General features: G+C 34.5%; 3 protein-coding genes and 1 non-coding gene across 8 annotated transcripts; 1 reads left to right on the top strand and 3 right to left on the bottom strand.

Annotated features, from left to right (window-relative positions):
* Nucleotides 1–2,675: 2,675 nt before the first annotated feature.
* LOC113861947 (ribokinase-like) lies at nt 2,676–8,636 on the bottom strand. Of its 3 annotated transcripts, XM_027495069.1 has the most exons (11): nt 8,467–8,636; nt 8,134–8,376; nt 8,003–8,055; nt 7,260–7,410; nt 6,571–6,681; nt 5,986–6,112; nt 5,580–5,677; nt 4,589–4,727; nt 3,679–3,696; nt 3,116–3,150; nt 2,676–2,992 (listed from the first exon to the last, which is right to left on the bottom strand). In XM_027495069.1, exons 1-11 carry the CDS (start codon nt 8,608–8,610, stop codon nt 2,909–2,911), a joined length of 1,203 nt encoding a protein of 400 aa, XP_027350870.1. In that variant the 5' UTR covers nt 8,611–8,636; the 3' UTR covers nt 2,676–2,908. The 3 variants fall into 3 exon arrangements, with proteins under 3 accessions (XP_027350870.1, XP_027350871.1, XP_027350872.1); XM_027495070.1 differs by lacking the exons at nt 3,116–3,150; nt 3,679–3,696; XM_027495071.1 differs by lacking the exons at nt 5,580–5,677; nt 5,986–6,112 and having other exon boundaries at nt 3,116–3,149; nt 3,678–3,696.
* Nucleotides 8,637–8,806: 170 nt separating this feature from the next.
* Nucleotides 8,807–8,878, top strand: TRNAD-GUC. Its single transcript has one exon. It is a non-coding gene; the product is annotated as a tRNA-Asp (tRNA).
* Nucleotides 8,879–9,267: 389 nt separating this feature from the next.
* On the bottom strand, nt 9,268–14,844 carry LOC113862921 (ribokinase-like). Its single transcript, XM_027496218.1, has 12 exons — nt 14,800–14,844; nt 14,635–14,724; nt 14,489–14,566; nt 14,343–14,417; nt 13,432–13,484; nt 12,439–12,589; nt 11,907–12,017; nt 11,099–11,225; nt 10,836–10,933; nt 9,929–10,067; nt 9,510–9,562; nt 9,268–9,364 (listed from the first exon to the last, which is right to left on the bottom strand). The coding sequence occupies exons 1-12, from the start codon at nt 14,839–14,841 to the stop codon at nt 9,281–9,283; spliced, it is 1,101 nt and encodes a 366-aa protein (XP_027352019.1). The 5' UTR covers nt 14,842–14,844; the 3' UTR covers nt 9,268–9,280.
* A 798-nt stretch (nt 14,845–15,642) lies between these two features.
* LOC113861865 (receptor-like serine/threonine-protein kinase ALE2) lies at nt 15,643–21,861 on the bottom strand. Of its 3 annotated transcripts, none has more exons than XM_027494942.1 (8): nt 21,527–21,861; nt 20,075–20,188; nt 19,897–19,995; nt 18,729–19,097; nt 18,388–18,651; nt 17,262–17,651; nt 16,922–17,162; nt 15,643–16,549 (listed from the first exon to the last, which is right to left on the bottom strand). In XM_027494942.1, exons 1-8 carry the CDS (start codon nt 21,582–21,584, stop codon nt 15,838–15,840), a joined length of 2,247 nt encoding a protein of 748 aa, XP_027350743.1. In that variant the 5' UTR covers nt 21,585–21,861; the 3' UTR covers nt 15,643–15,837. The 3 variants fall into 3 exon arrangements, with proteins under 3 accessions (XP_027350743.1, XP_027350744.1, XP_027350742.1); XM_027494943.1 differs by lacking the exon at nt 21,527–21,861 and adding an exon at nt 21,329–21,470; XM_027494941.1 differs by lacking the exon at nt 21,527–21,861 and adding an exon at nt 21,116–21,282.
* Nucleotides 21,862–22,328: the final 467 nt, after the last annotated feature.

The following is a 22,328-nucleotide window of genomic DNA, read 5'->3' as shown; positions in this document are numbered from 1 at the left end:
TTGAAAAATGTTTTTTTTAACCAACTTTTTTAGGCACAATTGAAAATACAAAGCACCGGAGTTAGCTAACTATATTTGAGACAACCTTAAAAAAAGATACTAAAATATAAACAAACAACTCACAAAATCTCTTATGATTAAAGGTGTTGGTAAATTGAATTAAATTAATTTAATCATAAGATTATATTGTAGTTTGATTTGAATCAAATTAAAAATAAATAAATTTGATCTAATATGATTTAATTAAAAATGATTTAAATTAGACAATCTTTAAAAAATAAGTGAAATATTAATTTTATAAATATAACTATATATATATATATATATATATATATATAAATTTAGTTTGAATTGAATTGGATCGGTTTTTAAAATGAGATTTAAAATTTAATCAAATAAAAAAATTAGTTTTTAGTTAATTTAATTTACAAATTTTTAATTCTATTTTTGTGATTTTAATTTAATTAGATTAGTTGAAGAATAGCCCTACTTACAACTAATAAACTATAATTACGTGTCTTAGTCGTTATGCAATATTTTGTAACTAAGTTTAAATTAACTTGTACATGTTAAGTTAAAAAAGAAACAAAATATAATAAATTTTAAAAAATATAAAATAATTTAAATTTATGTGAAGATTTTGAATTATTATTTTTTATTTTGTTAAAATTTATCCATATTAATTCATAATGTTTGCAACTTGATCATAGTAGAAATGTGATAAATAAAATTCAAGTGTTGAATGATGAACCTTGTCTCTGATAAAGTAAATGTATAGCTAAAAATGCTTAAACCTAAAGTGGAGGATGGGGTTAGTAGTAAGCAAACAACAGTACAAACATGAATAGAAAATGAAAATGTAGTTAAAGCATTAAAGGGATAGATCCAAATAAGTTGAATCACAGTAGAAACAAGCAAGACTAGGATTCTTAGCCTCAGTACTAAAACAAGAGACAAAATTCTGCTTTATAGTTTGTAGCAAAAAATAAAAATAGAAAAAGGGTCCCCAATCATCAATATCATATGTGGAAGTCCTTTTGAAATGTCATCACATGTTCTTTTTTCTTCTTCTTCCAATGAATATCCTCTGAATAACCCAAATATTGACAAACCTTATTCATGTAATAGACAATTCTGGGTTGGTAATGGTTACATAATACAAAACGCCAACCACTAACCTAGAAAGGGGTTAGTGCCTTACTCAGATGTCAATTTCAAGCTCATAATCATTATATGGAAGATGGAAATGGATTTGGTTATATTATGTTTTCAAGGGATAAATTTGAGTGATTTATTTGAGACAAGAGGGTGTTTAATTTGCAGATTTTCTTTTCGGCTTTAGAAATGTTAAAAATATGTTTGATTTGTCTTAAATGTCTTTCTAAATGTTTTATAATGATTTGTGGGAATGTTTTGATATTATATTTAATTTTAATATTTCTTAAAAAATAGATGCTTCTTTTAAAAATTTATGTTTATTCTTTATGATAATTTAATGTATATTTTATTTACACTATTAATTAAATTTATGTTTATTTTAAAAATAAAAAATAATATAAGAATGTGTTTTTTATTCAGAATTTGCTAAATATATATTTTAAAATTAAAATTAACTGAAAATAATATATAAATTATAATTTTTTATTATAAAAATTTTATAATTATATATACGTAATTATTCATAAAAATACAAAATTCTGATAAAGTAAATAAAATACACGTACATTACATGAATGTTTATTTTAAGCAGTCATTAATAATAATGTAATTATGTTTTTATTTTAGTATATTTTAATTAAATTCACTAAATAATATATTTTAATGATTGAGATCTCGTCCAATTTACCCGGGAAAAGTTCAATGCAGATGGCATAAAGCCATTCAACATGACATATATAAAAGCCTACATGATGAGTATGAATGGATGGAAAAAAGATAAATAAAAGTGATTTAAATTAATTAAAGGGTGCTTCGAAATCATTAATCATTATTGACTTATTGTGTATCATCATTGTTTAAGTATTCTTATAACAATTTTCGTGCTGTATATACAAGGTGCTTGAGAACGTGTGTTGCACTTACACGGGTAATCATTGTTTGACGACCAAAAAAAAAGTAATCATTGATCAAGTTTTATATTACGCAAGTACTAATAATCTATTAACTTGAGAGAATTTATACAAGATTTGAACACATAACTTTCTACTAAATCTATCGATTTAATGTATACGAACAAAATGAAACTTTACACCACGTGTCAACCCCGGGAGGTTTCGGAGTTAAATATTGGTTGAACATTTACAAAAAGCAATTTTATGTAATCAAGTTTACATCTTAAGATAAGGTTAATTCAATTTAAATTTAAGCCGTCAAATAGATAAACAAAGACTAAACAACTTTTTTATTTTTTGGGTAGCTCAACCCAAAAAGAAGTAAATTTGCTTCATGATACAACCAACCAACAGCATCATCCCGTGTCAAATTAGCGATGCGCAAGACAAACGTCGTGAAATTTTTCAATGAGCGAGGGAAAGCATCGTAAAAACTGTGTAAGTTCTTGTTGGCGTGCATGACGCTCAAGTGTAGTCTCTCGAGTCCTGTGTATTCCCATTTGTATTCACCCATATGAAATTTTCATTCCACTTTTTCAACCACTGCGTGAATCTCATACACGACATAAAAGGATCAATAAAAAAATTGATAGTTGCAGGAGAGTTTACATCAGCAAAAGAACAATTCCAACACTGAAAGAAGTAATCTACATCACTGAACTCATGATTTTATGTACAACTACTGGACATCTTACAAGAAGACATGAACAAAGACCCCCAAAGTAAACATGATGAATCAAAAAGCAGAGATGGAAGAGCGTTGAGCTTCCTTGGTGGGGAAAACCGATTGTTTCTTTTTAGCATAAAAAGGATGCCAAGCGTGGATCTGTACGATGTGGAAGACCAGTTCGAGCTCCCAAAGCTCTACACTTGGCGGCTGCCTACACTCATCACCATGAAATTAAAAGAACATCATTCTATTTTCTTGTTTTCGTTTTAACATGTCGTTCTGGAATATGATAGTTTTTAATTTTTTTTCTGTTTTTAATTTTGCGACAACTTACCACTTGAGCAGCAAATGGCAACATTTTCTCCGGATAGATAGATAGAGTTGGAGTTAGATCTACGTATGTTTAATAAATACAAGCCTTATTACACACTCTAATCGAATAATCAGAAACAATATAGAATTGATTTTTTTAGCACTTAACCTTTTTAATTGTTTAAAAAAGAATTTGAATTCGCAGAACCTCTAAGGGGTCCCAATGGTTTGGATTTGAGTAGACTGAAAAAAGATATACAGCCTTGGCAAGAACGTCGTTCCGCGGAATATATGACTCATGCGCCTTTAGGTTCCTTAAATTCCGTGGGGGGCGTAGCTACAGAGATCAATGCAGTCAATTATGTCTCTCCTAGAAGTTGGTTAGCTACTTCTCATTTTGTTCTAGGATTCTTCCTATTTGTAGGTCATTTATGGCACGCGGGAAGAGCTCGCGCAGCTGCCGCAGGATTTGAAAAAGGAATTGATCGAGATTTTGAACCTGTTCTTTCCATGACTCCTCTTAATTGAGACATGAGATCCAATGAAGTAGAAATAACTTTGATTTCACTATAGATATTGGGTTGACCATGTTTGCGCATATAGCTAAAAAATAAGTCAGAGAGCATAATTAATTATCCAGAACTTTTAACTTCCAATGCAACAGAAAGAAAACCTTTAATAAACATACACACACAAAAATTACAATCGTGTCATATTTATGGTAACTTTACTACTGTCTCTCAGAGTGTACACCTGCTAATCCAAGCTTTCATTGATTAGATATTAGGAGAGTATCACTTTTGAACCAAATAATTTCCATGTCTACATCCATTGAGATCATTGTTCTTTTACAACTTACAAGTTTACAACCGTTTGCTAACCACAGAACCCTCCACCATCCACCCCAAAAAAAAGAGCAAACCCACATGTAAACTGATTCTGTATAAGAAAAATAATGTCAATTAAATAGACACTACAGCAAAGGCGCTAGTAAAACAATGGTTCTAGATTTACCTGATTTAAGATTTCTGAGAGGAAAATGTGGTAAAAGCATCAGTTTATGACCTTACAAACCTTGTACACACATGGGGAATACGAAAAGTTAAGACCTAGATAAATTGAGGTGGAATGGAACCCGAGAAAAGTTTGCCAATAAGAAAGATTAAACCCACATTAACATTTTTGTCCCTTTTCTTTTCCAGTTACGGGCAGAGCCCACCACTGGAATGGGCTTTAGGGGGAGCCCCAGGAGGAAGAGGCGGGATGAAGTGTATGAGGCAAAGATGGAACTCCTCACACTTCATATAATGTCCCGTAGCACTAACCCCTTGAGCTGCCTCATGGGGATGTTTTTGTTCCGTTTGTGTGTTTCTATCATAAATAGTAATATGAATAAAAATATAAAAGAACAAAAGCGAAAACAAACCCAGTTACAGTCTCAGGTAACAGGCTTAGACAGAAAAATAAAAAATCTTAGGTCAGTGACTCCACCTACCATACATAATAGCTCCAATAAACGCATCCCCAGCACCAGTTGTATCAATCAGCTCAGAATCTGGTATCTTCTCTGCTGTTCCAATAAAGAATCTCCCACAAATTGTCCCCACTCCATTTGCTCTGAATTTGGTCACCGCCTGAGAAAATCAATGGGTAAAGATAAAAAAGAAAAAAAATAATCTTTATCACTATTATCTACTTGACATGGGGTTGGACTAATTTAGGTCTATCTATAATATATATAAAATCCAGTATTGATATCTATTAATTTTACATTTTTACTATGTCAAATTAGATTGGTATTATAATCCACATGCATATTCAGTTTTTATTTTTTAATGTTCTTTCAATTCATAATTTCTTAATTTATACACATTTGACTTCTACATAATCCATATGAAGCCGAATACAAAAGTGAACAAAAACAAATTTGGTACAGATTACAATTCTTGATATCAAGATTAAAAAAAAAATCTCGTATTGACTTGCTTTGACTAATACATTGAAAAAATTATCTGTCGATTGACCCACATACTCTGCCCAGTAGAATAAAGTTTAATTGTTGTCATTATATTGAAATTGTCAATTTAAGACAAAATAAAACTAGAAAATAATACTGTTATCATATAAAGCATTCATAACATATCTCATGCATCAATGATGTGATTCCTTACAATTTATCTCATGCCAAAAAGCCAAAAGACATAATTTGTTTGAGACATCCTAATATTTAAGCACATGGTTGTACTTGTATGCTCGCTTTTGCACAATTTGTATCTTATATGCTAAACAGTAAAAAACGAAATTCAACAAGGTGCTTTTATTCCATCAATGGTTTTTCTTTCTCTCTCTAATTTTTTTATTTTTGAATCAGGAAAATTCTTTAAAAAAAAAGGAAATGTATGTTTGTATACTCAATGCAGAATTTTAGAATATATCTTTGCATTAAAATACAAGTTATAAAAGTTTTACGTTCAACAATATTTTACCGATGATAAACAGGTAGGTATAGCCAAGCTATCATCTTTCTCTTTATAAAAGAATTCTAAGAAACTCTCTACATCTCTTTCTTCTATGTCAGCATCCACTGCCACAAAAGAATATGAAATGTGTAAGTTGTATTTGCTTGAAGAAAAATGTGAAACTCAAAGCAATAACTTTACAGCATTATATAGATTGGTAAAAAAAGTTTAGGTGAGTTGGGTTCTAAGAACTCATCAGGGTCAAGATATGTCTTAGAGCTCAATAGTTCTTAGTCCTTACAGACCACCCACCAATAAAATCCTCACATCAGCAGTTGGATTTGAACCCATATCTTTGTGGGATATGAATCCAATCCTTACCAACTGGATTAACTTTCATTGGCTAAATTGAAATGGCCATTATTGTGTTTACCATTTTCACTTCTTTCTAACATTAGACAACCATCTTCACCCAAAGTCACAATCACAAAGTTGATATTTGGCAACCTTAAAAGCATGGAAACCAGTGCACTCGGGATAGATGGTGCTCGTGTCCAAGCCTGACACACAAATACAAAACAAATTCCAAATAAACTACAACAAAAAGCACAAGTGGAAGCATATGGACACATTTACATAATTAGAGAAGCAGCTAACTGTTAGACATCCAATTAAGATATACAGTAGGAGAAATAGTGATGCCCAATACGGTGGGAGAAGGAAATTATATTGCTATAAATAAGGAAGTGGGAGAATCATGGCATAAAAAATGAGTTTAAAATAAAGTATTTCACTGCGTCAAATGAGGAGGTGCTGACTGCCAAGAAAGGAACATTTTGAAAACACTATGAAGTGCATTTTCAAACTATGGAATTTGAATACAAGTGTCTCCCATTTTTTGTTAAGTCCCACTATCAACATTCTAATGAATCCAAATTTTCATAGTCCAAATAAATGCACATTGGCCAAAAGATAAGCTGATTAAAGATGAGCTATGAGTTCCTCATATTGATATAACCTGTGGAAACCTTGTAGAGCATATAACAAAATCAGCAAGCTTCAAGACCTCATCCAACCCTTCCCTTGGTGATTCTGCTTCAACTAAAATAGGAAGATTATTGCGAGCTGCCTGTACTTGAAAATTCAATCACTGAGACTATGACCAGTTTGTCTAAGCTTAATAAGGAGTGATTCTATGATACATCTTCTTTTAAAGCTTGTTTTCAAAAGCTACTATTTTTAGCTCTTGAGAGAAGCAGCAAAACAACTCTTTTTAAGGTTATTACTTTTTTGTCCTTGAAAAGCTTACATAAGTATAATATTTTTTTTAAAACATATCTTTTAATTTAACAAACATTATTTATTTAAAGAAAACACAAATAAACAGGCCCATTATTCAAAACCAAAGTGTTGGTAACAACTCCTTCCAAAACTTCACCCCTTCCCTAGCACCCAGGACAGACCATGTTCGGGCAGGATGTGTGTGAATAATTTTTTCCATCCCAATATTATAGTTCCTATTCACCAAGTTGGATAAACAGAAGTTCACCAAGAAGACAAACCAAAGCCTACAAAGGAGAAGTTTTTATAAGCTCAATTCCTGGCCTTCTGGAATAAATTTGAAACTGTAATTTATCATTTACCAGTAAGCATGGCTTAAAAATGTCCTGCTGTCGGAAAAAACTGCAAAAATTAGATAATGATTACCTCTTGGGCAACAAATAAAGCAGTTTTGGGGAACATTCCATCGAAATAAACCAATTTTGCTCCATCAAAAGCAGAGAATAATGTTGACTGGGACAGGTCATCTGGCATCATGGGAGGATCTCCTGGGGTGTATATACTTGTGCGAGTTTTTCTGGGCGTATTGCTTATAATTAGTTGATTCAATTAAATTATATAAATTGAAGGCAGATTAGCTCAAGCATATTTAAGAATGCATTTCTGTTTTAATGCATAAGCTTAGCGAAAAAGGATCAAACCTAATTCTACAAAAATAAAAATGAAAATATTGGATAGAAGTTTGATGAACAAAATATACTTCTTGCTGCAGTTCTCAAACCAGTAGAGTCACTTGTAATGGTCATGATGTGATAAAAGAATTGAAATACATTACAAACAGGGAGGTAGTGAAAGCTTCTCAAACAGCACTGGCATGAGTATTTTAAAGCAGTAGACATCACTCTCTCGAATATTAACAAATCAATGCACCTTTATGCATAAGTTCAGAATCAAAATACGTTAAATAAGTGGGGAACATGCTAAAATACACTCGAGCTGAGACATAACGTCATGAAACCAAGTTTTCTGAAAAAACTTTTCCTAAGATCATCACATGCCATTTCAAGCCTGAAATCAGCAAGTTCCTTCATATTGTCAAAGAAACTCACACTAACTTTAATTTCGGTGGAAAGTAAGAAGCAAAACAAACAAACCAACACCTGTCTTACGTTTTGGTGTCAACTAGCACATACGAAAATGTTGAACTACCTCCTTTGGATACCTAAAAAATGAAAACGACAAAAATTCAATTGAGAAATCGATAACTAATGAGGGAAGAAGTGCAAACAGTTAATCTTACGACAATGAAGGAGGTATCGACACCGTCGGCTTCTAACTCCTCCAAAATGCTGGCGCCTTGGGCATCATCTGCAACCTTGGAGATGAGTCTGGGTTTCAAGCCGAGTCGAGCAGCACAGGTTAAAGCATTGCCGGCATTGCCACCTCCTTGAACCTTGAAAGACGTCGTTCTCACCTTGTCGTCTGGTTTCGGATATCCATCCACCGTGGCCAGAAAATCCACCGTCGTCATTCCGTACCCAACCTGCACCATATATCAATAACTCATATTTACAATTTACACACACACACACATATATATATATATATAGAGAGAGAGAGAGAGAAAACGCACGACGATGCGGTTATCGGGAAGAGGAGGAAGGGCGTCGGAGGACATTTTGACTTTTGTTGTGCGACGGAAATTGAAGCAATGAGGTGAGTTGAAGTTGAGGATGCTTCCATTGAATACACCGAAAGGACTGAACATGCAAGCCATCGTAGCAGAGAGGAACGGTTCGTGGTCGCGGTTTAGTTGGCGCTCCAGTTGCAGATCATCTAACCGAACTCTGACTAAGACTTTGACTGTGACCATGACCGTGACTGAGCAGCGATGAGACCAAGACAACATTCATTTTCTCGTACTCTTTATTTTACATAATATATATTTTACGAACTAGCAATCTGTCAACGAGGTCGTTGTAGTATAGTGGTGAGTATTCCCGCCTGTCACGCGGGTGACCCGGGTTCGATCCCCGGCAACGGCGTATTAATTTTTTCGATAGTAATGTTTTTGAACTTTTTTTTTATCCAATTATTAAATTTACTTATTTCACAAAGCTCGCTTATTCATTCTTCCATGTATCTAAAATTAATGTTTAATGCGCCTTTCAAAAGTGATTAAATGTTGAGTAGTTGATAGCATATGTTTCGTGAGGAAATTAATTGTGAAAATGGAACTTTGGCATGTCTTGTATTAAACGTTAAATACTCGAGGCCATGTGTTCCTTCACTAGCAGAGGTAAATCAGTGTGACGAGTTGATAACAATCCAGGGAAAGGGTTGCTTCCTTTTCCACTAGCAGAGGTAAACAGTGAACATTCACTGCCTAACTTTAACTGTTGAAACAAAGGTCTAGAAGAATTGTCCAATATCACTGGTAAGGAATGCTACTGCATGAAGGATGCAAGGCGTGGGTCTGTGCGGTAAGGAAGACCACTTCGTGCTCCTAGAGCTCTGCACTTGGCACCTGCCTACAATTGGCATCAAAATGCAGAGCATGAGGTGACAAAAAAAATTAGTTTGATATATGTTAGTTAGAGAGTGTAGAGTATAAATAGTGAAAAGGATGAGAGAGTTTGACGTTTTGTATTATTCCTGGAGTGCAAGACTACTTACCACAGTCGCAGCAAACCGCAGCATTTTCTCTTTTGCAAAGTTGGCACAGATAGCTGCAAGGAATCAAAGACAGCATTATATTTCACACTAGTTAAAGGTGCAGCCGGTAAAACCTTTTTGAAAGTTGAATAATTTGGTGGTGAAAAAATGTGGGGAGGAGGTGGAGAATTTGGGGAACAATGGAAAACAAAAAATTACAGTAAAAACCATAATGACTGGCATGGTATTGAGCATCTATCATAAAGGTGAAAAACTTATTGCGCGTGTATACCAACCCATTAGGGATAGAAAACATTAATGATGACTGACAAGTTAATATCAAAAGGTAAATGAAATAGCAAGCATAGCAACTAATAACGATTATGTACGTCCCTTCAAGGGCCATAAGGAAAAGATATAGAACAAAGATGGTAAATTACCATAGAGAACGGCTCCAATAAATGCATCCCCAGCACCAGTTGTATCGACAAGCTCTGATGGTGGTATGTTCTCAGCTGTTCCAACGTATAACCTGCCACAGACTGTTCCTATACCTTCTGCGTGCAATTTTGTCACTGACTGGAAGTAAAGAGAAAAGAAGCATATAAATAAAAACTTTACCACAAGCAAATAAGCATGTAATGTCCAAGTTACAATCCCTTCTATAATTTCAAAGATGACATTTATCCAAAATCTAACCATCGAACAACTAAAATCCAGAAAAATTTTTTGCTCTATGGTATGCACTCGTTCATCGGTTTGTGTAATTGACTAGCTGGCTTGGGAAAATAATTTATATAATTAAGTCCAAAAGTTGCCGTTGTAACTGATTGGAATATTATAACAAAGACAATAACAGGGAAAAATAAATCCTAGTTGTTCAAAGATTGCTTTATGCTTGTATATGATTTTTTTTCCTTTTTAAATAACGATTTCCTTATCTGTTCAGATATTTCAGAGAAGATGTCAAACATTGGCAAATGAATGCAGGGCTGGTAAATGAGACCAACTTTTTTGCGAAGCTTTACTGGTATCCCTTTGAATGTTTTCCCAATATTGCTAGATCATCTAGCACCTACATCTTAACCAAAAAAGCCTTGGGTTTTCTTTTCAATCTAGTTGGTTTTCAGTACCATAGAGAGAGAGAAAAAATGATGGGTTATATAGGTTATTATAGGAATTTTATTTATTTATTTTTTTTGGTAAAAGGCCTGCCCATGCCAAAGGGCCTGAAACGCCCATGTGGACCTCATTACTGTCCAAAGAAAACACGTAGGAAATTTGCTCATGCCAATCACTTCAATAATACCACAGCAGAGAGAGTGTTCTGAGTTTCATTGTGATTACTGATGATATGCAGGTTGGGATGTATATGCTCCCATTCTTTCTCATCTCCAGGGATTCCAGTATTTTGTCAACATCCACTTCTTCTGTGGATGAACCATCTGTCAGAAATAGTATAATTAGTGAGAACATGTTTAAATTAGAAGCCTAGACAACATACAGTGAATATGCAATGCAAACATCCAATTCTGACCAGGGCTACAGCCTGCGATATGATCACCTTCGAGATATATGAAAGAAAAATTGGAAGAAATGGGAATATGTACCATCAATGCTTCTCTCAAGCATAACGCAACCATCTTTTCCCAAAGTTACAATGACAAATTTGGTGTTGGGCAACTTTAAGAGCATAGAGACAAGTGCTTTTGGAATGGTTGATGCCTCTGTCCATGCCTGTCATTAGAGATGGCTACATCATCTGTGTATGATGATATGCTTAAATGAAAAAATTCAATCCTGTCTAACAGAACTAAAACAAGGTTTTTATGTAAAAGAAAAAGCAAATATTTTTTCTGATATTATAAAACCTATAGCAAGCAGAAAATGAAAATGAATGTATCATTGGTATTAGAAAAGTAATATCCCTTCATTGTCAATTTGTCACAAAAAGAAATATAATCAAAGAAAACCCAGCTTATGCAAGAACAAATCTACAAGTATACATAATTCAATTTCATCATCAGGCCACCCAGAGTGAGAGAGAGAGAGATTCTTTTCTTCTGATGCCCTGAGTCAATATTTTACTCAGCGAAAAGCACATTTACTCGGACAGGACAGAAAGGCAGTTGGTTAAAATCATTTCATTTCTATGGATCAAGTATCAACAAGGTTGATGAGAGAACCCTAGTATTAAACATTTCTTACAATGATAAATAATAGCAATATTAACATATTTTCTAACATTTTTTTTAATTGCTACTCCGTATTTAACAAGTCAACCACGATCTCAAGACCTAATAAATTTCAGCTAATTTTAAAAAAAAATGTATTAGCAAGAGTTTGTTGTGATGGAGAGTGTACTGCTAATATTCTTCTCCTACAATATATCACTTATAGAGAAAATGATGCCCTTGCCTGTGGAAATTGTGCTGCACAAACAACATAATCAGCCAATTTCAGGAGATCATCCAACCCTTCTCTCAGCCTTTCTGCATCCATTAAGATAGGTACATTCTTCTTAACTGCCTGTAACGGAAAATATGATAATTTGTTTATCTCTCTTCAGATGAAGCTCTGTTCTCTCATCCTCAACCTTCTTTACCAGAAGAAAAAGAAAAAGACTCTAAAGTGGATATTTTAGGATACTTCACAAATAAAAGAAAACATGAATATTTGCAAATTACATTTCTTGCAATGTTATCACCTTTATAAATCTCCATCATATAAGCTATTGCTATCTCATGTTCAACCATTTGTGTGCTTACTACCGTGTTAGTAGAAGATTATTAATGGTGATTAAGTTAATTTTCACTAAATACAATATAGAAAGTTTCACCTGCTCAACTTCAACTGTTCTTTTTAGGTATAAATTTCAACTTTTAAATATGATTATTTTAGGCTCTCAGCATTCAAGTTAGAACATTAAGCAAATTATAGAAGAAATAACCTCATGTGCAACAACTAGAGCAGTTTCATGAAATCTCCCATCAAAATAAACAATTCTTGCTCCATTCAATGCAGATAAAAAACTTGATTCAGGAAGATCAACTGGCTTCATTGGAGGAAATCCTGGGGTATGTATGCAAGTACGGGACTTGCTGAAAAATTACAATAAAAATTAGTCAGGTCACAAATAAAATAAGCAACAGCTTCATTAACAGCAACTGCTTGACGACATTAATATTATGAATCATATATAACATAATTGTCGATATTTTTTCTTACATTCCTTCTTGCATATGCACTGATCGCTGGTTAAAGCAACAGTGTCAGGGTACTGTAAAGTATGTAAAGTTGATAAAGAGAAGAAACAGGAGACAAGGAAAATGATAATCAGGGTTCAGTTTGAATAAACTTTTAAACAAGTATTTATAAGGAAAAATTATAATCATTTTATCACCTCAAATTTTGGAGAAATTAAATGAGAGTTTCTAAAAATGTAGATCATAAGTTGATGTTAACTTATTGTAGGAATTTCATTCATTTTATTTCTTTATTTGATCTCCAATAAGTCTAAATAATTATGGAGAAGTTTATCCAACATGGGCTTAGATCCACCTAATTCATGTCATTTCACTTCTAAAATTTGGGGTAAAATTGGGATCATATTACTTAATGGAGAAAGTCAAGATGGTGTAACCATATGTCAATAGAGTTAGTTAAACAGCAGGAGAGAGTAAAGAAGTAACTGTGATATAGATTAAATTTCCAACAAATATTGAAAAGGAAAGGGAGTGGGAGAGAATAGTTAAAAGCAAGGGCTAAAACTAACACTCCCCAAAAAAAGCAACAGCTAAAAGAACTCTAATGAAACAACTAGATTAGAAATCTCATGTTAAGTGATTTTCCCATTGCAAATGAAAATATGGATTTTTTTTTTATTATCATATTTTTTTCGGGAGAGGGTATATTATACAGAAAAAAAGTAAATGACCATTACGTTTGGCTGTCCACAATGATATAGGTAAATGGTGACGTGCCCTCTTTAGAGACCTGAAAATAAGAAGCATAATAAACAAATATAACAATGACAACTATAAAAAAAGTTAAATTAATTTATAAGTTCCTTAACTATTTGAAAATTTATAAATAAGTTCCTATAATTTTTTGGGTCAAGACCACTGCCCAACATATTCTCTATGCTACTTGAGTTAGATAAGATAATTATAAGTGACAAAACTCATCTTCCAATATTTAACGCAATTGCATACCCATAAATCGAATTCAATACCGTTTGATTAAGTTAGAATAATCTCATACCAGAGGATCACAAATTCGATCATAAGTCCTTATACTTCAAAAAATTTTAAATTGTAACAAAAAAGCTTATAAGGGTCTCCAAATTTTTAAATCATTTTTAATTGAATCCCTAACCACATTTCTGTTAGAATTTCATTAAGTACAAAAACTTAATTAAATCTTTTTAAAAAATTTGGGGACTTACCAAATAATTAAACTAATCACTTATCCTCAACTATTTAAATTTTTTAATTAGGTTCATGTATTTAACAATACTAAAGGAGGAATCCAATTAAGAATAGTTTAAAAGTTTATAAACCTAGTTACGAACATTAAAAGTATAAGCACTTATTTAAAAATTTGAAATAATTTAGGAACCTACATATTAATTTAACCTAAAAAAAAACATAAGCATTAAAAATATATTAAAAAACCATAAATAGGGAGGGCAAACTTTGACCGTGTAATTATGCATCGCCATATACTAAAAGGTTTCAAATTTAAATGCAATCTAAGAAATATGACAGGATGCTTAAAAATAGTAGGTAAGATAGCGCAGCAGTTAAAAAAGCAAGAGAGGTTGGCACAGAGACTGGAAAGAGAGAAAATTACGGCCATAAAGGATGTATCTACAGCATCAACCTCTAGCTCATCCAATAAGCCCTTGCCATGAGTGTCATCTGCAACCTAATGGATGCGAAACAAACAGGTTGGTAACAAATGAGGAAAAACCTTTGAGATTGTGTGTAGTTAAAAACCTTGGAGATTAGTCTTGGCTTGAGGCCCAAGCGAGCTGCACAGGTTAAGGCATTACCTGTATTGCCACCTCCTTCAACCTAAACAATGCACATTTTGTTTTCAAGTCCAAAGAAAGAAAGATGATAGTTGAAGAGAAGAGAGTAACCTTGAAGGAAGTGCTTCTGATTTTGTCATCTGGCTTCGGATAAGCAGCAACAGTAGCCAAGAAATCCACCGACACCGCCCCACACCCCACCTGCAGAGCTCACACACAAACTAAGCTTCAAAATTTACGATGGAAAGAAGCGTAAGCCAAAGAGAGAGAACGCACAACAACGCAGTTTTCAGGAACGAAATCGCAGTCACAGGACATGGTAGCACGCCACCCCTAAACCTCGATGGCACCAACTCAATTCGAATCCCAAAAGGCTAGAATGGATCAACCAATATCATTTTCATTCCAATTAAAATATTGAACGACAGTACACTATTGCATCTATTGTTTTTTATTAATTTTAAATTCATCTTACAATTTTTTAATTTATAAGAAATAATTAATTTAATTTAAGTCATTCGTAGTAGAACAGAACAAGCGGGTAAGTGCTAGGTTTGTATTTTTTTTGGGTATGACTAAATTAGGATTTTAATCCTAAAACTAAAGGCACGGGGCAGGATCAGACTAAAAAGAAACCAACTTGTATCCAGAATTTAGACACGGGGGAAGGCCAACCTCTGCAGAGGATCCGGTTATTAACTAGTATCCACCAACTACAGTTTGCTAATCGGCTTTTTTCTATGCCCATCCTTTTGGGTCTCTAACAACATTAAGGAAATTCCACCAAACCTCACAATATCTGGATGTACACTTCATAAGTCACTTCGTAAACTTCTGACACGTCTTAGAAGATCTTAGTAATTTATTAATAATAGAAAATATAAATTTTAAATGCTAGAAGGCTGAATAAATAAGGCAACATAGTAGTATGTTTAATTTATTGGATTAAATTACATTCTTTTCATTATACACCTGTCTATTACACTAGCATTGAAAAAGCAGCTGCTTGCAAAAACAGAAAGTGAAGGGAATGTCAAAGGGAGTCACATTTTGAATGTATGGCACGCCCTCGTTAATAGATATGGAAATGGAACAGGACCACGAGATACAATTCAAGGCATTTACAATACTGTTCAAGTTACATTTCCTCCTTGTGTAATGAATCAATATTTCAAAATTTGTCAATGTCCTGTATCTCTCCAGCCTTAACATGAAACTGCAGAAATTTGAGAAGTCTAGGCTAAATCAGTCACTCAATCAATAGTTCTGATCTCTTTAGGAACTGTACATTTTAAAAACACTAGGAAAAAAAACTCAAACCCATGAACCATCATTCCAATTACGCTTGGAAGAAAGTGCTCCATGCTCACTCCGACTTCCTGTAAATCTATATAAGGAGAGCTTGCTTCGGACTGTTCTTAAGGGACCTGATCTATTCCCATGCCTAATTGGTAAAGATATTTCATCTCCAATCAAACTTGACGTTGAAAACGGTCTGTTTTCCATATCTTCAAGCGGACCAGAACTGTATTCCATAGTGATGAAGGAAGATGCTTGCCCATAAGTTAATCGGGGGGTTAACCCTCCAGCATTCCACCAACTACTATCAGAAGGGGCAAGGTCACCTCTAAAATCGGACTCCTGAGCAGAGGAATCCTTCTGACTACAATAATCTCCACAAGTCTCGTCTGTGTCATTGTATATCAACTTAAGAGCCTGCACAACTTCACCCATGAAAGGTCTCTGTGTGACCTCCGGGTGAACACACATTGAAGCAATAGCAGCAACCTTTGCCATGTCATCAAAGTTGTAACCTCCAGCCAAAGATGGATCCACCAACTGTTCTAGACCTTCTCTACTTGTCAACAGTGGCCGTGCCCAAGTTACAAGATTTTCCTGTCCCTGAGGTTGGGACATATCCACTGGCTTTCTGCCTGTGAGAAGTTCAAGCAGCACAACGCCATAACTATAAACATCACTTTTGACAAGTAAATGGCCTGTCATCGCATATTCAGGGGCAACATACCTGCAACATTGTACATCAGATAGAAATGGCATCAAATCAAGGCCTAGAACATGTAATGCATGAAAAACCAGAATGCCCTCCCATAATTTATTAGACATACAAATTACACCTAATAAAGTTAAATCATTTAGTAGAGAGGAGATAAATCTCACAATGGTTAACCAGAGGTATGTACAAGATTTATGTTTAACTATTAGAATCTTTCACAAGTTAACTAACTTATATATACAAGTTAAATGAAGAAAGTCAAGAATTGAATACGTACATAAATTTAAAATGGTATATATAAGAAGTCATTGAAGAACTTTACAATTTGGAACTAAGACAGTATTTAATCAAAATGCTGCAGACAAAGTCTGTTTAAACACTCACCCAAAAGTTCCCATCACCCGTGTTGAAATATGATTACTTCCTTCAGTTGCTTCTCTTGCCAAGCCAAAATCAGAAACTTTGGGGGTAAAATCATCCTCTAATAACACATTGCTAGCTTTGAAGTCTCGGTGAATTACACGAGGATTAGAATCCTCATGAAGATAGGCCAATCCCCTAGCAGCTCCTAGGGCAATTTTCATCCGTGCTTCCCAATCAAGCGTTCCTTTTTTCTTGTCAACCCCTGCAAGATCATTAACAAGCATTTAAATGATTCAACAGATAGCAAAGAAATACAAATTATCTGTGGGCTGCATAACTTGAGCTGATGAAAATATATTACCATGCAGATGCGACTCAACACTGCCATTGTGAACAAGCTCATACACCAAGCATCGCCTGCGCCCTTCAATGCATATACCAATCAGTTTCACTAGATTACGGTGATGCAAACGGCTTAGCATCTCAACCTCCGCAATAAATTCACGGTCTCCATTTTGATTATCCCTTGTTAGCAGCTTAACTGCAACTTCAGCCCCATCATCCAATGTACCCCTGTAAACACGTCCAAATCCTCCTTCTCCTAATACTCTTTTTGAATTAAACTTATCTGTTGCTTTCTCAAGGTCAGAAAGTGAAAATGTTTTAACAGAGAGAATGGAAGTAGCCATTGTGGACATAAGTGACACTGATGTCGAGCTCATAATACTGCTTGACAACATGGATCCCAAGCCTGCAGGACAAGTATCAACCCATTTATGTTTACTTCAACCAATATACAACTGGCAGAATAAAGATAACCAAGAAAACAAAAGAATCACTAAATTTTACACAAAAACATGTAAATACAATATTTGCACCTCATATATGAAAGTTCACATAGTATACAAAGTGGAATTTGTAAGCATAACATAAAAGATTCCCATGACTATGCTACTATATTTCTGCGGCAGGTATGAATCAATAACCACCAAAGGCAGAGGAAAGCTCATTGTACTATTGGTCTTGTGCATGAAATGTAGCTTGTATTTGGCAGAAAAAGTCTGTTTTACAATTGTCAATTTTTCATGTAAAAAATAAAAATAATTCACAAAACTTAACACATGAAAATCAAGGAAACCTAATTAAAGCTTGGCATAAAAAGCTACATCAATGAGTAACGACTGTGGGAAAATCTTCAAAGTCAAACTGATCACACACTGCAAATTTGTAACTTCCAAACATCAAATAAATTCACCTTGCCAACAAATAGAGCTCAACAAATATAATTGTCTGCACATCACAAGAATAGCATTGAAAACTGAAAAAAGAAGCTACAAAAGAAGCCACAATTAACCTGAGATATAATTATTTTAGGCAATAGCCATAGTTGAGTATACAATAAATGAATAGCAATCAAACAAAAAATTCTGACAATTTAAACATCATAAAATTATTTTTAAAATGTCAAAAGAAGTTCAAAATTATACCAGATCTCTTGTTTAGAGATGATGTGAAAGCAGGGCCAACAGCACTTAATGGTCCCTTAGCCCTCCTCCATTTCAAAGTGATGGAAAATGCTCCCACCAAAACCAGCAAGAGTACAAAGGAAGATAAAGCAATGATAATTATGGTCCTAAGATTCATTTTCTGGTTCTTGCTGACAAAGTTGGCACTGACTGGCAGAATACCATCAACACTTTGACTGGGACCGCTCCCAACTAAAGTTCCATATGGTGGCGAAGATGGCATTCCTGATACCAACAGCTTCAGTCTCAAACAGCAAGACAATACCCACAAAGAAAAATATTAAAAGGAGAAACACACGTACCTGGATAAGTTATGTACACAACAGCATAATCACCAAAAAGGCTCCTATTTAGAGGAACTTTCTTGTGCCAAAACCTCTCGTATGTCAGAGCTGCAGTTGTATTATCAAATTTTTCTCCCAGTGGAACCAAGTTAATATCAACAATGGTTCTTCCCTGATTTTGACTGTCAGCACTGGCACCCATTATCTTCACCTGACTCTGCTCTAAATAAGTGCCTAATGCAATTTCATTCTCCAACTCAGTCATTACTGGAAACACAGCATAAGGAGCTACATACAGCGTAAGTCTGACTTTCATGGGAAACACACAACCACAAGGTGAACCAAAGGGAGTTGATGTGAGTGGATCAGAACAGATTTGGTCACAAGCTGTCAGAGAATTCGTTACAAATGAGTATATGGTATGAGACACTAACAGGGAGAGCCAAAAACAAATGTTAGGTTCAGAAACCCTATCAATCAGTGAAAAGCTATATTTCACAAAAATCATTAACTTGATTATGCATGAAAAATAAATATTAGGTCTATCATTTATTAAAACTCATTACACCCTCCAATAACTTTGAATATGGCATAATTTTCAGATGGCACAGGCTGCTGTACATCCAAAAGCAAAATATAGTATAATTTTTTTACCATAAATAAGAAGTGAGAAATCATTATCAGATACCCACATATAGCTTGGACAAATAAGAGGCAAATATTGTTTAAAATAAATAAACATTTCCCACATGAAAATGTTTACTGACTTGAATCTAAGGAAGCAAACTGATTCATTAAAATTTTTTTACCAAATAATTATGTATTTTATGTCACTTCTATTTATATCATCTTACCATGGTTTACAACATGCACTAAAAGACTAAGAAGGCAACAGAAAAACAATCAAATCATGACTCATGACTCATGACTAATTTAGATTACCAGGTTAAAAGAATAATCATGACTCCAATGATCATCTCACTTGACCAAATAGAGAATTCAGAGAAACATGTAAAGAAAAAACACCTAACAATGGAAAGATCAATCAATGCTGATATTATATTTAGTTAGCATTTAGCCCAGCTTCTTTTATTGGCTTCTCTTCTCCTTATATGCAGTACCTTGTAACTATTCCTGCCCACATCAAGAGTAGAAGAAAGATGAGTATCTAAATTCCAAAAATTACCTTGGTCCTTTGAAGGGGGTGGAGCCACCACATAAGGTCTAATGCTACGATGGTGACGATGGTGATGATGATGTTTTAGTCTTGGAGTCGCACTAGGACCTAAAATAATAGAATATTCCTTATACTCAAAGCTCTTTTCAAGTTTAACAGCAAGGTATTGAAATGGACGATGACATACCTTGATAAGATGGAGATGGCACAGGAGCAGAAGATGGTCCAGAAGAAGGTTTAACTAACCACATTTTAGCTTGTTCTGATGATGTAAACGACACACTCAGAGAAATTGACTTCACTGCAAGCAAAGAACCTATTATGTCATACATAACAGCAGACTTCAGAAAGTGAGATAGTAAGTTTGAAGCGCAAAAATGCCAAGTTTGTGGATTTTCTATCTAAATGGGATGTTCATCATGACAAATCTTGGAGAGTTGAACAATCTGGCAGACTATTTGCTTGGGAATGAGTCCCTGTTTCTCCATGGATTTTTGCTGGTTCTATTTTCATTAGAGATTAGTTTTCTTTTTCTTACCATTTGTAACACCAAAATAAATCAACAGAGTACAATCCAAAATAGAGTAGAGCACAAGCACACATCACATAAATATTACATTGGATTCATTCAGACAAAAGCTTATCAAATTCAAAGAGTAGGGGTTTTCCACAGTCATTCTATCCAATACTTCAGCCAGTATTATACTTGGCAAAAACTTATTCCCATAACTACCTTTTCGGTGAAATTTATAAAAGATAATGAACACGCAATACCCAGTTTAGTCACAATGAGTTTGTTATAAACAGGGAAGAGAGATGGCATGTGAGAATATCAGTATATGGATCAAATTGTCTTAGCTCCGCTTACACAGAATGGAGTCATTAGATTAAGTAATAAATAAATTGTAGGCAATCCAATGGTAGAAAAAATATATATAGCAACCAAATATAAGAAAGATTGAATATTCAATATAATACTGCATCAAAGAATTTAAGTTTACGTGTGAAAACTAGGTTTTGTGCACGGTCAACACGGATGAGTAGTTATGGGGAAACAATGATATGCCACATGTACAGACTAGCAGAGAACTACCAATTACCAAGCAGAAAAAACATTAGAAGAGCTGTTCTACATCATTATTGACGACGACCAACCAACCCATATTCCAAGAACACAGCAGAAAACATTATAGTTTGCAATAATTCAATTACTATTAAGGTACAAAACTAGCAGATGTGTACTGTCCCGGTCTCAGGTTCATGGACCATGAACCCGGTAAGTGATTCATTCTACTTAACATGGGCATGTGCGGAGTATACTTCCCGGAGAGAGTGCCAACATCTAGTTCAAACCATGTAAGCAAAACATTCTCCCAGTGCCACAGAATAAAAAGTTACAGCAATACAGTACAGTAGCACAGAACTAGTGCTAAAGAACCACCTCTTATGCCACGATGCTCTTCCATTACTCCACATTTACTACTTCAATATACTCATAGCTCACATATGTTACCACAAGTCAGTGAAAGATCAGATACAAACAGAAAAGGTATTTACTCTAGCATAATAATTGACATGACAGAAGCACAGAAACAAGTTCGTTCCAGCAGAAAATGAAAAAACACAAAAGTGGAAGTACCTTGGGAAGAGAAAAGGAAGTTGAGAAGAGCAACGAGGAAGACAACCGACACCGGCATTCTCTCTCGCCGAAAGCGAAACCGGCGAAAAGCATCGTCAGAAGGAAGCGGAAGAGAGAGACGGCATAGCTGAAAAAGGCTAGGAAGAAGAATAAGGATGGAAACCCTAGGAGAGAGAAGGCAATGCAGAAGAGTGCGTTTCTGGATCCATGAAATGCGGTGAAAGATCTGCGTAACGAAACCGATGAGCGTGCGAAGGAAGTAAGAGAGAGAGAGAGATCTCAAAGAGCGTGAGAGTGAGAGAGTGAGAGAGAGAGAGAGAGAGAGAGAGATGAAACGGAAGAAGCGAAGAGAAGAGAGAGTGAGTGAAGAAAGGAAGAGAAGGGAAAGGAAAGAGGAAGAAGGGGAAGTCGAGAGACTTAAATGCTCGTGGGAGTGTTGTTGACAGTGATACAGTGATGCATTCAGTTTTTTTGCTACGTTCATCATCGCTCTCTTTTCATGCCTCGCACACGCTACGTGTGCGAGCGTGGGGTCAACGAAACGACACTGCCACACCCGTTTCCCCCACTCTCCTCTAAACATCACTTCGTGGTGGGCCCATTCTTGTCCATTGGCAAATCTATATAATATATCAAAATTAATTAATTGTTGTCTTATTAACTTTGTAATGATGGTCATGGCTGTGCCAATTTTCCCTCCAAATTACAACCGTCCAAGGATCAGATTTTAAGTATAAATTTAATATATCTGTTTATAAATAAATGCAAAAGAAAAATGTATTGGTTGTTTTATATTGTGTTG

Source organism: Abrus precatorius, unplaced genomic scaffold, assembly GCF_003935025.1.
Source record: "Abrus precatorius isolate BTA unplaced genomic scaffold, Abrus_2018 Scaffold3, whole genome shotgun sequence".
NCBI lineage: Eukaryota > Viridiplantae > Streptophyta > Magnoliopsida > Fabales > Fabaceae > Abrus > Abrus precatorius.
Note: the sequence above shows the minus strand (reverse complement) of the source record. Positions and strands in the feature narration are given on the sequence as shown.

Bases quoted from the DNA above. Each gene is read 5' to 3' on its own strand.
- LOC113861865 (XM_027494941.1), bottom strand. From the start codon at position 21,194: ATGCCCATGTTAAGTAGAATGAATCACTTACCGGGTTCATGGTCCATG. The intron at 20,189-21,115 runs GTTTTGTACCTT...CTTTGCTTGCAG, and splicing joins GGGACAGTACACATCTGCTA to TGAAGTCAATTTCTCTGAGT. The intron at 19,996-20,074 runs GTATGTCATCGT...CTATTATTTTAG, and splicing joins GCCATCTCCATCTTATCAAG to GTCCTAGTGCGACTCCAAGA.
- LOC113861947 (XM_027495069.1), bottom strand. From the start codon at position 8,610: ATGGCTTGCATGTTCAGTCCTTTCGGTGTATTCAATGGAAGCATCCTC. The intron at 4,728-5,579 runs GTAAAATATTGT...TGATTTTCTCAG, and splicing joins TACCTACCTGTTTATCATCG to GCGGTGACCAAATTCAGAGC. The intron at 2,993-3,115 runs GTAAGTTGTCGC...TGATGAGTGTAG, and splicing joins TGCCATTTGCTGCTCAAGTG to GCAGCCGCCAAGTGTAGAGC.
- LOC113862921 (XM_027496218.1), bottom strand. From the start codon at position 14,841: ATGTCCTGTGACTGCGATTTCGTTCCTGAAAACTGCGTTGTT. The intron at 14,418-14,488 runs GTTTTTAACTAC...CGCATCCATTAG, and splicing joins AGCCAAGACTAATCTCCAAG to GTTGCAGATGACACTCATGG. The intron at 9,365-9,509 runs GTAAGTAGTCTT...TGCCAATTGTAG, and splicing joins TGCGGTTTGCTGCGACTGTG to GCAGGTGCCAAGTGCAGAGC.